Source organism: Crotalus tigris, unplaced genomic scaffold (genome assembly GCF_016545835.1).
Source record: "Crotalus tigris isolate CLP2741 ecotype Arizona unplaced genomic scaffold, ASM1654583v1 scf7180000018183.1131761, whole genome shotgun sequence".
Taxonomy (NCBI): domain Eukaryota; kingdom Metazoa; phylum Chordata; class Lepidosauria; order Squamata; family Viperidae; genus Crotalus; species Crotalus tigris.
The window spans coordinates 714,593-730,144 of NW_024096870.1; the positions used below are offsets into that span (position 1 = coordinate 714,593).

A 15,552-nucleotide genomic window follows, 5' to 3' on the forward strand; every position below is an offset into this window, starting at 1 on the left:
GGAAACATGAACAACTAAAATGTAGCAGCAGTTAGAGTGCAGTACTGCAGGCCACTTTAACTGACTGTGTTCAGCAGGTCAGCGGTTCAAATCTCACCGGCTCAAGGTTGACTCAGCCTTCCATCCTTCCGGGGTAGGTAAAATGAGGACCCAGATTGTTGGGGGCAATGTAAATATATATATACATTGCTTACTGGTGTACACCGCTTAGAGAGTGCTTGCACTTAAAGCGGTATATAAGTCTCATAAATAAAATAATAAATAAATAAATAGAGCAGGAAACCGATTTATCAATATCTGCAGTCCAATAATTTATTTTTTTAAAAATAATTTCATTAAAGTTTTATAAAACACATAAAAACTAAAGCAAATGAACAAAAAAGAGCAGTAAAGAAAAAAGAAAAAGCATAGAAAGAATAAAAAAGAAGAAAAAAGCTTCTAATTTCTTTTGTAGCAAATATAAATCCAATTACAAAATTCTGTTACTCTATGACAGTGATGGCGAACCTATGGCATGCGTGCCAGAGGTGGCACTCAGAGCCCTCTATGTGGGCACGCACGCCGTGCCCTGTAGATGGCAACCATCCCTCTTCAAGCAGTTGCCCGCTAACTTGCCGAGGTCCCACAAGGACAGATGTACCCACACCCATGCGCTCACTCTGTGCGGGGGCCAATGGTTTCAGGCAACAGCCACCCCTGCCCCTAGCTCACCTTGCCCTGTGACAATGGCACCCCTGCCCTGCCTCATCCCACAGGACGAGCTTCCTGCCCACTGCCCCACCTGCCAGAGACTCCCTGGATCTCCCCCAACCCTGCCCGGCCCCCACAGGTGTCCCTCCCAAGAGCAACATCGAGGTGATCAGGCCCACCTTGGCCACACCCACCCAATCTGCCAAGACCACCGTAGCCACACTCACCCAGTGGGCCACATCCACCTGGCATCCAGCGATAAATAAGTGGGTTTTGGGTTGCAGTTTGGGCACTCGGGTCTCTAAAAGGTTCTCCATCACTGCTCTATGATTATAAAAACATCTCACTTTTTCATTATTCAGTTTATTTTATTCATCAACACCAAAAACCATAAGTGCATTTTTTCTGGTTTATGCAAAAAGTTTATAAGGGCTATCCAGTCAACCATTTCTCTAATCAAAGAGATTATAACTAAGGTCCTGCAGATAATGTCAAACAATTCAACTGTATAACTTGCTCCAGTCATTATACAGAAAACAAAGTTCCATGACTTATTTTCTAGTTGCTTGTCCATTGTCCCAAAAGAAATGTATATAGTTTGAGTTGTCCTTTTACTTTTAAAATATTTTGAATTAATGCATGTATTTGTATTCAAAATGTTTTGGCTTTTTTTACACGTCTATCAAAATGACAAAATGTCCCTTCATGTTGTTCACATTTCCAGCAAAGATTCTAAGCACCTTTATGCATTCTAGACAATTTCTCTGGACACTCATACCAATGATATATAATTTTATAAAAATTATCTTTAAAGCTAGGAATGTCAATCCTTTCCATCACATATTTTTCCATTGGTCCCTCTGTATATTATAGCTAATTTTTTTGTCCATTTCATCATACTTTCATTTATTCTTCTGACTTATTTTCAGCAAAGTTATACATTTTAGTAATAGCATGTTATCATTAGTACATAACTTTGTCTTACTTTGTTCAAAATTGTAACTTAACTATAAACATAACTTTTATACAGTTTAAACCTTTTCGTTAATCATATCTAAGAAAACTACTGACATGAATATACTTATGTTATCAAATTTTCTAATATGTTCAAACAACTAAAGCAGTATCTCTATATTGCTTATAGATGGGACGTACAAAAATCAAATTGACTATATTTTTGCCAAAAAAAGGTGGAGGAGTTTAATTACAGCATCAAAAACATGGTCAGGTGCTGACTGTAGAACCAATCTAAGTTCTCTTCCTCTGAGCAGTTAAATTATCAGCGTGTTCCCTCCCTAAATTAGCCGTCATATCTCACATTATCCAATTAGTGTGAAGGTCAAATGTTTTCTTCCTCTTTCTTTCCCAGGCTTTACCCCCAACGCCCCTTCTGCTCTTTATTAATCCCATATTTACCAGACAATTCTGCATATTGTCAAAAGCAAGAATATACAATATTTGCAGCACTGACAAACTGCTTATGAACAATCTTCAAGTTAAGCTCAAGAAGAAAAAGAAAGCCAGTCAGTTTCCATATCATCTTGAACATACTATATAGTGACTGGTTTCAAAGAAAACATCAGAAATCACTCAGAAATCCTAAACTTTATTGACAGAAGAAACAAGGAATTATGGAATGGACTTAAAGAAGATAAATGTGAAGAAACAGCAAAAAGGAAACAAGCCAAGGCAAAGAAAGGCAAAACTCTCAGAAAGGAACTTAGCAAATTGTTTTAGAGCAGTGGTGGCGAAACTATGGCACATGTTGCCCCACCTCCCCCCGTAGCCCCCTCCTCACCAGCAGCCCCCCCGGAGAATTGCCCCCGGGTGCAGCTGCGCACAGCAGCCCAGCCAAGGACACGGCAGCCAGATAGCAGGGACAAGACTCTGTCATGCGCAGATAATGTTGCGGGGCATGGTCGGAGGGCGTGGCCACCATGGTGCTACAGGACCACCTGGGCAATCTGCTGCGGTGGGCCGTGGAGGCGGTAGGTGGCCCTGCGGGCGGGCGGGAACAGGAGTAGAGCGGGTGGGGCGCAGAGCAGGGCAGTTTTTGGGCACTCAGTGTCTAAAAGATTCGCCATCACTGTTTTAGAGGCTATTAGAAGAGGCAAGAAACAGTATTACAAAAGCATCTGTAAAGAAATTGAAGATAAAAACAGGCATGGGAAAACAAGGAACATCTTTCAAACAATCTCTGAATTCAGAAACCTTGAATTGGTATGCTAAAGTAACCATTGCACAGATAGTAATCAATTCAATTGAGATAAAAGGAAAATCGAATAAGTAAACGCAATAGAGATGTCAGCATCCAGGATAATTTATAAAATATTCTTTACTTACAAGCACTTCTAGTACCAAAAAATGAAATTAGATCAGTGATTCATTCATTATCAAAATAATTAAGAAACAGAATAACTTCAACAACTAAAAATATAATGCATTCATGGGAAAGAAAATAAGCCTTTGTTCTTTTAATATTTTTCATGTTTCACAACTTGTGAATTCTATAACATCTAATATTCTCATGTACAGTTCTGAAGTAAACTTTGTTCAGGAAAGAGTGGACCTATATTTTAATGAAACTATGACAAACAAATTTCCTGTTTTGCATGTATCTCAAGTACTAAGTGAACTATGAAGTAGGTTTTCACTACTGTCATGGGAAACATTTTGAATGGAAAATAGCCCTTTTACAGGATGCGATGTTATGCTGCATTTAAAATGCTGCATTTAATCCTTTTGGAAATATTTTGAAGCTTGAAACATTCCAAAATGAGGGTGAGCTTGCAGGTTGGTTTCCAAATGTTTCCTTACAACGTTAGGTAACATCTTTAGCGGAGTTTAGGGGATGTCAGTGTTCTTCTGTTTATAAGGGCTTTGTGTGGTCAATAGGTCTTGTGATGGGTCAGGTGTGGGTGTGTCTTGTGGTGGGGAGGTTACATCAGGTGAGGGTCATACGGAGGTGTGCTGGGAGGGACCTGAATGGGTTGGTTGAGAGTTGGTGCTCTCTCTGGTTGGCTGTGCAGTTGATTTGGATTTTGAGGGGTTCGTAGGCTGGTTGTAGATCAATGTGTCTGTTGATGGAATTGCCTGATATTCTATAAACAACGCAATTCCTGGACAAAGCTCAAACACTTACATATTGATGAAGACGAAACAATATCATTCAAAGTTAACACATTATTCATATCAGTAGATCTAAAATTAGCAATTGATATCATCAAGAATTACTGGACAGCACACAACTACCAAGAGGACCACTCACAACAGAAAACACATGTGAATTCCTCCAGCCTATGTTTAACCACCTACTTCAAATTTGACAGAGAGATCTATGAACAACTGAAGGGATTGCTTATGGGAGCTCCTACATCTGGCCTGGTTGCAGAAGTCATCATGCAGAAAATTGAAGTTGTACTTCCACAAATAAACCCCAAGCTATGGGTATGTTATGTGGACAATACCTTTATGATAATCAAGCGTAACCAGGTTGACCAAACCTACTAAAGCAGTGTTTCTCAACCTTGACAGTTTTAAGGCATGTGGACTTCAACTCCCAGAATTCCACAGCCAACATTGCTGGCTGTGGAATTCTGGGAGCTGAAGTCCACATGCTTTAAAATTGTCAAGGTTGAAAAACACTGTACTAAAGAATCAACAACGTCTTTGCAAACATCTGGTTTACAATAGAAACCAAGAGTAACAATGAACTGCTATTCCTGGACATCCTTGTAACCAGAACCACCAATGGCCAACTTCTAATATCCATGTACAGGAAGGCAACTCATACAGATCAAATCCTCAACTTCCACAGCAGCCACCCCAAAGGTCACAAACAAAGCTGGGTCAGAACACTGTTCGGGGGATTGGAATCCCATTGCAATACCATGGAAGCCAGATCAGAAGAACGAAAACACTTATACAAAGTATTTGACAGAAACAGATACCCACGAAACTTCATCCGGAGATCACAACACACCAACAACACAAACACCCAAAGCAACAAAACAACTACAACAGAAACAACAACAACCTAACAAATCACAATTCCCTATGTACAAATTGTTTCAGAGATGATAGCAAGACTACTATGCCAACATGACCTCGCAGTAGCCCACAAACTAGCCTCAACTCTCAGACAGACCCTATCAAAACCTAAGGAGCAGACAGAAACAAACCAAAGATCAGGCATCATATTCTGAATCCAGTGCAGCAACTGTGAAAAGAACTATGTGAGCCAAACGGGAAGAAAGCTATCTACCAGACTGCACAAACACTTCTTGGCTATCAAAAGACACGACCTCATGTCCATCCACAAAGACTCAGAAGGACTCAAGTTTGATCTAACTAGGACTACAGTAGTAATCCAAGCAAAATCAAAGGGAGAAAGAGAAGTCCTTGAAGCCTAGTTCTCCACCAAGTCGATAAACAGATACATTGACCCAGTCTACCAACCGCTGAGAACGAAAGAACTACTTCAACCACAATCCCGAAGGCAGCACTGAAAATGAACAGGCAACAAAAATCACAACCCCCCACAAGAAACCGGACCACATCTCAACAACAGCCAGACAGCCAAACAACCTGAAACCAGACCATGACTCAGAGGCAACCAAATGAACAAACATCATTTGTATCACACAGATGATACTTAAACACCAAAGACTACAGCCCTGCAACAATAACAACCAATCAATCAGCCAGAAACCAGACCATGACAAATCCGAACAAATAATACCCACACCAATTTACATTACTCAAAAGGTATTTAAAGGCCAGTGCTCTGACTGATGAGCACAATTCAAAGCACACTAAAGATCTCTCCCAGAACGGAGACTAAACATTTGCAGCCAAATCGCCAGATTGACAATACTTCTTTCTAAAAACAAACCTGTCTTGTAGGCTTTGAAGACAGAATAGTTGGCCTAAAGTCATCAACTGATCTACATGATCTAGTCCAATCCATTTTTCTAACTATTTAAGTTCATAGGTCTCTTATATCTAAATGTACCATTTCAGAGAACAAAGGTAGTACACAAAATCCTAAGAGAAATATTTTGTGTGTGTACAATGCCAGCTAAGTACTATAATGGGAAAACAATACTGTTAGGAATTTTTCATCAGTTTTCTCACATAGTATTTCTTTCATTCAGAATTGTTACTTAAAATATATTTTATACTGTACATATTTTAGACTGCAGTATTTAATTATCCAAGAATGAATAACTGTTCAGATTTTATGAATTATCAGTAACACCAGAAAAACATTGCCTATGTGGTCTTAAATGTGTTGATGAATTTATGGGAATCACAAAAATGCATAATTACAGAAGCACATGAATCTCAAAGTAATCTTGATACACAGTATTAAAAACCTAGAAATCCAATTTGTAATAAATCCAATTTGTCTGCACTCTTAGAATTCTTTCAAAAACATCTGCTAGAGTGCCCCTTCAAATACTTTTGAAGTATTTGCTTTTTAAAAAATGGCCTTCAGAAACAATTTTTTTACAATAAAATGTCTGGAATAATTGATAACATGGCATATAACTGAAATAAAAAGCAAAGCAAATTAACAGCATGAAATAAAAGGAAACATAACTAAATATTGCTTATCCAAACTTCGTTGTTTCTATTGCCATCCTTTTTATCCTTGCAAGACAGTCTTGCTTTGAACATATTCATATACCGATTCTTAAATTTTTCTTTTTAATCACCGTTTCAAAGATGCAATATATTTTTCTTTCACTTCACCCATTTTATTTTCTATCCTTTATGCCTCTTACATTCCAAGCTGAAATTGCCATGGTCCACATCGATGAATGAGATACATCGTAGGTGAAATCTGTAATGTGGAAACTATTTTAAAAGCCAACAACATCTCACAATTAGGAAATGTCCCGTCAGGATTACTGACACACTCGTACTAGTGTTGAGATACAAACAGCATCTTACACCTGTTTCCAACTGCTCTTTAGTTTCCTACAGGAGTGGAAGAAAAAGGAACAGACAGTGCCACCTTTAGTTCAGGATTGGTCTCAAATATGATATAGCCGAGATCGACGGTTATAAAAAGCCCTCAAGGCCACTTCTCGCCTGGATATTGACCCACATTACCTGTACGAGCTGAGGTTCCAACCGCCGCCGCGACGACTCGGCGTCCAGTCGGGTGCGAGCCTTCGAAACGAGGGAGCGCGGAGTCACGCAGTTTCTGGCAGCCGTTGGAGCAAGCCAGCTTCCCAGAGGGCTTCCGGTTCCATGCGCACAAACGTGAGTCGTCACCTCATCCGCGCCCGCTCCCGCACACTCACTTTCGATCTGCTGGCGGCTACTAGAGCAACGGCCGCCGCATCTGTTTTTACCGGAAGTGACGCATCGGATCTTGCAGCGCGGGGAAGTTCTCTGTAGATCCGCCTCGACACTTTCGATCAGGGGAACCGAAGCAATCACTGAGGCGATATTGTTTTCCCCTTTTGAGATTCCCGCCCCAGAGAAGCCTCTGCTAGGGCGTGCGTTTCTAAACAGGGGCTGGAATAAAAGAGTCAGGAGTCTGTGGACCTGAAACAAAAACTAGCTTTGGCTGCCCGCGGGAGCGCTTAAACTGCCGCTCAGTGTGGAGGTGAAACCGCAGCCAGGCGCGCCAGGAAAAGGCGGGTCTAGCCTTCTGATCGAAGCAGTAGAAGCCACCCCTGAGCGCCTTCAAACGCCCTCCTTGGCCGGTCCTTGAGAAGTTCGCCAGTTTATCTGACTGTCCAGGAGACGCATCCTAGGCGCAAATGTAAGTACCGATAAAGGGTTGAAATTATGCCCCCTAAGTCTGATTGTTTTCTTGCAGACGTTTTATTACCCAAACTAGGTGACATCGTCAGTGCTTGTAGGGAGTGGGGTTTCCTTCAACTAGCTCTGATAATGTTACCTAGTTAGCGTAATGAAATGTCTTCAAGAAAACAAGTTCAGGGAGCACCAAGGGCCCCGCAAATTTAAGTGTTGGGAGAATGAAAAGTGATTGACGGTAGGTTGCTTTCCCTAGTCAAGTAAATGGAAACAAGCGGGTACAGTCTTCTTAACTTCTGCTCTCTCTTTCCTCTTCCTGCCCAGTGTGGGATCTCTTTCATGAAATTTGTTAGGAACAAGTTTGGCTGTCCAACTTTAATCTTTTTTCCTACCAACGAATGCATACAAGGTTTTCCCCTTTTTAAAACAAGCAGTGAAAACAGTCAACCCAGCATGGGATGAAAACAGCATTGCTGTAGCTGGAGGATTTGGAGAGGGGGAAAGGAGTGCTTCTTTTACCCATTTGATCTTTGCAGCAGTAGTACCATTGACAATGATGCCATACTGTAAGAATTGGAATCAACCACATGTTGCATTGTTTCTGCTCTTTCCTAACTGGGTGATTCTGTGTGATGTGGTGAGGAATAAGAGGACAGACTGGTTGGCTGTGTCTTGTGGGATACCATAGGACAGTGATAGCGAAACTTTTAGAGACCAAGTGCCCAAACTGCAACCCAAAACCCACTTATGCATCGTCGGGTGCCGGGTGGGTGTGGTCCATTGGCTGGGTGTGGCCAATTGGTGTGGCCCATTGGGTGGGCGTGGCTGTGGTAGTAATGGCAAACTGGGTGGGACTAAAAAGTTCAATCAATTCCAACTTTGTGAGATTTTTTTTCCTGCGAGAAGTTGAAATTGACTGATTGATTGAACCTTTTTTTTTTTTTTTTGCACATGGCAGTGGAAGCCTAAAGTGAAAAGGTTTTATAAAACCCAGCTGAAGGCCTAGGACTGGGGCGATGGTGTGTCTGCCCACAGAGAGGGCTCTGAGTGCAGCTCTGGCACCCGTGTCATAGGTTCGCCACCACTGCCATAGGATTCAGTCTGTTCTTCTCTGTTTACATAAGCCTGTTGGGAGAAGATGTACAGTATGCTGGTTTGGAGTTGGTTTTCTGATTTCCCTATTTTACATCTCTATCCATGGGCAGGCTGGGGAATACAATGGACCATCTATCTCTCTGTTAACTCTGGATGGGGTGGCATTTTCCCTGAAGAAGCAGGTCTGTGACTTGGAATACTCTTGGAGTCATGAGTGTGAAAGATGCACAAGTGGAAACCCTAGTTAGAGCACTTTCATTCTGAGGGGTGCTCAGTGCTTTCTGAACTTTGTTGTTTTCTTGCAGACATTTCTTTACCAAACTAGATAACATCATTAATGTCAGAAGAGAGTGGGATTTGCTCTCTGTTTATATCAGCGGTTCTCTACCTGTGGGTCGCAACCCTTTTGGGGGTCGAACGATGCTTTCACAGGGGTCGCCTAAGACCATCGGAAAACACATATTTCCGATGGTCTTAGGAACCAAGACACTAGTGAGAATTTCTGCTCAAGGCTAGCTCCGCCAGCCAGCTCGGGCAGACAGGAAAGCAGCCACCTCAGCAGCATGGTGGGGCTGCGCTACCCATCGCAGAGCAGCTACTGCCGCATCGCCATGGCTATGAACCTCCTGCTCGGCGTCTTTCAGGTCCTCTTGCCTGGCTTCTGTCTGGGAGAAGCTCAGGGCCAAGGTAAAAAAAAAAAAGCCTGGCAAAATACTCCCAAGGGGTAGTGTTGATCTGTAGTGGGAGGTGAAGGGGGCGGATGGGGTCGACCAGAAGGGAACCAGATCTGATAAGGGAGAAAGTTGAGTGAGGTTTTCCCCCTCGCCACTCTCTCCGCCTCCCCTTGTACAGCGGTGTCTCTGGCTGCTGCCTTCCCAGTTGCCGAGAAAGGGAAAAAAAAAGAGCCGTGAGTGAGTTCCCCTTTCTGCCTCGTTGCTTAAAGCTTTTTTTTTTTTAACGACCGCTCGTTCAGAACTACTCGGGGCTTATTTGCACGAGGTTGTGGCAGATCAGTAAATAAAGGGGTGGGAGAGCCAAACTGTCCAAGGCGTTTGCACCCTGAATGTGTAGACGCTGCTTTCATGACTTGCCACCACGGCCCCCTCTCTTCCCGCCCTGCTCTAGCAATGCGCTGCTGCTGCTGGCTGAGCTGAGCTGTGGTGCCGAGCCGGTTCCCACGCCTCCTGGTTGCCCGGCCGCGCTCTGCCTCCGGCCGCTCTCCGCACCGGAGCCTCCCCCGCGCCACCCGGCCCGCCTCCCTCGCCGTCGGAGGGCATCTGTGTGTATCTCCAAACTTTACTAGACTACCATCCCCAGGAGCCCTAAAAAGCACTGTGGAAGAGTGGGGAATGCTGGGAGTTGCAGTTCATCACCATCTGGAAAAACATGACTCTTCAAAGATCAATCCTTCCTTCCTTCCTTCCTTCCTTCCTTCCTTCCTTCCTTCCTTCCTTCCTTCCTTCCTTCCTTCCTTCCATCTCCTTCCCTTCCCCTTCAATCTCTCCTTGCTTGCTTGCTTGCTTGCTTGCTTGCTTCCTTCCTTCCTTTCCCCTTCAATCTTCCTTCCTTCCATCTCCATCCCTTCCCCTTCAATCTCTCCTTCCTTCCTTCCTTCCTTCCTTCCTTCCTTCCTTCCTTCCTTCCTTCCTCCCTCCCTCCCTCCCTCCCTCCCTCCCTCCCTTCCCCTTCAATCTCCTTCCTTCTCCATCTCCTTCCTTTCCCCTTCAATCTTCCTTCCATCTCCATCCCTTTCCCTTCAATCTCTCTCTCCTTCCTTCCTTCCTCCTTCAATCTCCTTCCTTCTCCTCCTTCCTTTCCCCTTCAATCTTCCTTCCTTCCATCTCCATCTGCATCCCTTCCCCTTCAATTTCCTTCCTTCCTTCCTTCCTTCCTTCCTTCCTTCCTTCCTTCCTTCCTTCCTTCCTTCCTTCCTTCCCCTTCAATCTCCTTCCTTCTCCATCTCCTTCCTTTCCCCTTCAGTCTTCCTTTTCCCTTCAATCTCCTTCCTTTTCCATCTCCTTCCTTTCCCCTTCAATCTTCCTTCCTTCCATCTCCATCTCCATCCCTTCCACTTCAATCTCTTTCTCCTTCCTTCAATCTCCTTCCTTCTCCATATCCTTCCTTCCCCCTTCAATCTTCCTCTTCCCTTCCTCCCAACATTTTTGAGCAAGGAAGAGTAAGCTTCTCCAGTGAGCATTGCTATATTGTTTTTGTGATTAATCACTATGCTTTAATTATGTTCAATTCGTAACAATGAAAATACACCCTGCATATCAGATATTTACATTACTATTCATAACAGTAGCAAAATTACAGTTATGAAGTAGCAACGAAAATAATTTTATGGTTGGGGGTCACCACAACATGAGGAACTGTATTAAAGGGTCGCGGCACTAGGAAGGTTGAGAACCACTGGTTTACATATTAGTGGCTTGCCTTGTCAATTACTTGGAATTTCTGCTTTATGTGGGCCTGCCTTTGAAGACAACTCAAAGCCCATTTAGTACTGTATTAAAATAGTCTTCATGCTGGAAGTGAGAACAGCTAAAATTGTACAATTCCAGTATTGGAGACACTGGGTGCAATTCAAAGTGATGCTTTTAATTTTTAAACTCTAACATGGTTTGACTTCAGAACTACCTTCTCTAGATAGAACTATCCTATCTGATTTGATTGTCTCTTATGCGAAAGTTTGTGAAGTAAAGTTGTGAGTTGAAAGAAATGGGAATTAGAACTATTTTCTGTAATGTCCCAATGTCATAGAACACTGCTTTGCAGAATTTTGGATTGTATTGTTATTTTACTTGTGTTGATTTTATGAATGTCTTGTACTTAGAGTTAGTTGAACCTGTTAGATGAATGAATGAGTAAATAAAATTTGTAATACAAAATTATTCTGCTTTTTAGGCATGTATTGTAATTAAAAGAATAATTATACCATGGCTACAGGAGACTTAAAAGGAAACTTGCATAAGATAGAACAAAAACTTCGGGTTATAAATTATCCTAGCGATGTGGATTATATGGGGTAAGTGGAAGCATATTAATAGCCAATTTGTGGTATAAATATAGCTTGTTGGTAAATCGCCGATTGAATTTTTTTGCTTAGCAAACCATTCTATTCGTTGTTTTTAAATAATGTACAGTATTATCTGAATATAGCAAAGCAGTCTCTTCTGATCAAAACAAACTAGAATGGAAACATGACTTGTTTAAGATTTGCCTCTTTGGAATTTTCTGGATGAAAGAAGTAACATTATGTGACATTGATGTAAAAATAAATGATTTCTGGGAAGATGGTTTGCTGCATCATTCTTAGGACAGGAAAAGGAACTTTTGGATACATTCATTGTTAAATGATAAATTGTTATATCATCTGTATTACTCTTTGTTTTACTTTGTTTCCAGAGAATCTGATTTAATGGAAACTTTGTGTAAGAAAAGTTGCTTGCCCACCCACTGCCACCACCCCGAAATGGCCCAAACACCGCCACTTCTGCCAAATGGCCCAGGGGTGTGTGAAAATGGGATGCATCCGGTCTCTGCCGCTTCCCTGCCGTCCCTGAATAATCCAAACTCTGAATGGCTTGGAGTTTGGCGCAGTACTGGTGTGTGTGTGTGAAAATAGGAAGCCCCCAGCTGCTGCTGCTCTGCACTCTGCCCACCTGCTCGTTCAGCCACCTGGCTCTCCCTGTCCCTGCAGCGAATTGGCCCTGTTGAGTTGTCCTGCCATGACTTGGCGATAATGAGTTGGCAGAAGTGACGGTAGTGAGCTGGCCATGCCAAGTTGGCCTCACTGAGTCATCCCATTCCAGTGAAGAAGAAAAGTCTATTTTTTTAAACAGAAATAATTTTACCAATAGGCAATTTTTCTGTCTGCTCTGGGGCTTATAATTAGAAAATTAAATAAGAAATAAACAACTATTGAGAAATAAATGCTGTATGTTAAAGTTGTTGGAGTCTAAGCAGGGTTGGACTTTGGTAGTTCCTTTGATCTCTGTGTTTTTGTAAGGTGAAAAAAATTGTTCTACCAGATTTATCATCCCATTTACTTATAAATGAATCATAATAAAATAAATAGGTAATTTGTTTCCATGCCATAGCATTTTTTTCAATAAATATTTAGCTAAGATTACATTAACTGCTAGATGATTTTTAAACTGGTGATTATTATTGTTTAAACAGATTCCTACTATTTTATTTATGACTCAAAAGTTCAATGAAATTCAGTATACGGTATTTAAAATAGGCTACAGCACATATCAAGTGCATAGTGATTTGTTGTTGCAACATCTCTCTTCTTATAAATACTACTTTTTCCATCCTTTTAATAAAACTTAGACTATATTATCTAGGCAGTGAATGTTTTGTCTAAAGTTAAGAAATAAATCCAGTCCTATTTTAGGAAAAGCTTAAGAAAACTACCCTGTTTCAATTTTGTTGTTTTTACATATTAAAGAGTAATATACACTTAGTCCCAAAAATGCAGATTAATGATTCTGGAAACACAATGTAATTATAAAATAGTTTTAATTAAATGTAGCCATGGTTTCCTGACAGTGTTTCAGAAGTATAGAAATAAAACTACTGTAATGCAAGGTTTTGAATTATCAGTAATTTCTTATCTAGTTTTTCCTCACTATTACAGATTGGCAAAGGGTGATCCATCTGTGTTTTTACCAATCATTAGCTACTGTTTCACATCATTCTCAACATATATTGCAGAACTTGTAATGGAATCAGGGATGGAACTTACAGCAAAGAATGATTCACGTTTTGTTGATGCCACGTATAAGGTATATATCTTAAATATGCTAACATGGCAATGTTACCATTAATAGTAATGAAGAACTAGAATTGTCATTATACCCTGAAATTTAAACATTGATTTAAATTTTACTGCATTACGACGTAGTATTACAAGACTGCTAACTTTAAATTTCTTATATAGTCTGTATTATGACTATCTGCTGTCCTGTAGCTAACATCTCTACAGAGAGGATGCTTTATTATCCAAAGTGTGGCCTAGGCTATTTGGTTATTTATTCTTTATGCTCAAAGAAAAGTGCTCAAATTTTTTTCTTCAGAGAAAGTGAGGGTTAGAAAAATTCCTTTGTACACAGAGAAGGAGTCACGGAAAGAAGCAAGCCTCTGGAATTTTATGAAAAGGAACTTTCCCATACCTACTGTAGCTGAACAGACATAAAAGTATTATGAAAACAAATTCCTTTTTTAAATCTGTTCTCTGCAGCTTCTTCGTGATCAATTTCAGTATAAACCAATCTTGTCAAAACAACAGTTCCTTCAATATGGCTTTGCAGAAAGAAAAATACAGATTGTTTGTGATATTATTAGTTACATTTATAAAAGGCACAAAGAATTCAGTAACGTGAATAAGGTATTTAAAATTAATTTTGTTAACATTTTAAAGAAAAAACTAGTTAATGTAAAAAATTTGCATTTTTGAGAAAAAGTTAATTAATATCAAAGTATTGTTTAATAACTCACATTTTTATTAATGTTTTTATTAATTAAATCTTTGCCTATCTTTTAATTTATATGCCACCTACTAAACACTATAAAGATTTTTTCTTTTTGATGTTTGAAACAATACAGTTTTATTTATTTCATTCTTTCATTTACTTTCTTCAATTTCCTATATCCATGTTGCAGTTAAAATTGCAATGGTTTTAATAAATACTAAATTAGTTGTAAATTTCATGAAATTTATGAGAAAGGTTTATTGCACCAATAGCTTTGTGTGTGAAAGTTTCCATTGTACATATAGGTTCCCCAAAAATTTCCTATCCCCAAATTGTCAGAATATCTCATTTTCCAGAATAGTTTTTGGAGAGATAGTTCTCCTTCCTCCCATACTATCTGCTGACGAGTGCTATTCCATTAGTGTATTGATATGACTGATATGAACTATGTATGATCCATCATGTACCTTAAGATCCTGAATTTCCCCAGTCTGATATAATAAACATACTCTGTTTTGCCTACAATGCACTTCTTAGCCTAACTCTGGATTTTGGCTTTCTATATTTTATAGATAAAATCCCAAACAGAAAAGAGAACCCATTTGGTTAAATCTCTATCCCACACAAGTTTTTCTAATCAGTCTGTTACTGTAGCTATCAATACTGTGGATTTGCAGCAGGTAGGAATATTCAATATTCTTTAGTATAGGAATTAAATATTTTTCTTAAGAAATGAGACATTTCATTTTTAAATATACTGTTATATATTTTATCTGTTTTCAGCATAAATAGCTTTATTGTTAATAATGTTCTGGGAGGATATGAACTGCATTATGCTATGTTACTGAACTGATCATATCTCTTTTTTAACTTTCCATCCTCGTACCATAAGATGACTCAAATATTCATAATATAATCAATCAATTTTATTACAGTCACAGACCAGCATTACAAATCAAAGCATTAAAAACAACAATAATAAAAAAATGAAAATAAAAGACAAAATAATATGTTAAGATTAGTGGTGGATTATCAGTGGCTGTTCATAATATAGATCTGTTCTATGTTGCATTTTAATTTGTTTAAGAAGTCTGTGTAAAGAATCCTTCAGTACATCAATCAATGATTGAGGTGATAGAATGAAGATCTATTGATTTTCTTTTTTCCCCAAAGCACTAAATCTGACAATTCTGTTGTCTCATCTTTTATATGAATAGTCTGCTAATGGATTATTTCTCACTGAATGAGGACAGTCATAGAAATATTTCTGCCTAGGAGTATTGACATTTCTATTCCATTTTACTCTGATTAATATATAACAGAGACAGAGATTAAAACAATTACGATTGATATTTTTAAAATGAACTCTCTTTTATTAGCGTATCATTTGATGGCTGCTTTTCAAACCCTAATATGAGCAGAATAAGATATTTGGCGGTAGTAGATTTCTCAATTATGAATGAGATTTTTTTTAAATAAAAGTACAAATAACATTTTTTAAGAAAGC

The 15,552-nt window shown here is 39.8% G+C and overlaps 2 protein-coding genes across 7 annotated transcripts in view; one reads left to right on the plus strand and one right to left on the minus strand.

The window, feature by feature from the left end:
* Window positions 1–7,004, minus strand: part of FBXO8 (F-box protein 8) — a 29,711-nt gene extending 22,707 nt beyond the window's left edge. The window contains exon 1 of the mRNA XM_039348834.1: window positions 6,811–7,004. The gene's annotated coding sequence lies outside the window, so the exon portion shown is untranslated. The remainder of the gene's footprint in view (window positions 1–6,810) is intronic.
* Window positions 7,005–7,105: 101 nt separating this feature from the next.
* CEP44 (centrosomal protein 44) overlaps window positions 7,106–15,552 on the plus strand; it is a 90,776-nt gene continuing 82,329 nt past the window's right edge. For 4 of the 6 annotated variants that reach the window (XR_005557358.1, XM_039348831.1, XM_039348832.1 and 1 more), the window contains exons 1-5: window positions 7,107–7,471; window positions 11,470–11,590; window positions 13,211–13,358; window positions 13,814–13,960; window positions 14,618–14,725. Coding sequence is in view for 5 of the 6 variants with exons in the window: in XM_039348831.1 (XP_039204765.1) it covers window positions 11,502–11,590; window positions 13,211–13,358; window positions 13,814–13,960; window positions 14,618–14,725 (492 nt within the window). In the remaining variant the exon portion in view is untranslated. Of the gene's footprint in view, window positions 7,472–11,469; window positions 11,591–13,210; window positions 13,359–13,813; window positions 13,961–14,617; window positions 14,726–15,552 lie in introns of all 6 variants that reach the window. The other 2 variants (XM_039348833.1, XM_039348829.1) reach the window with 2 other exon arrangements.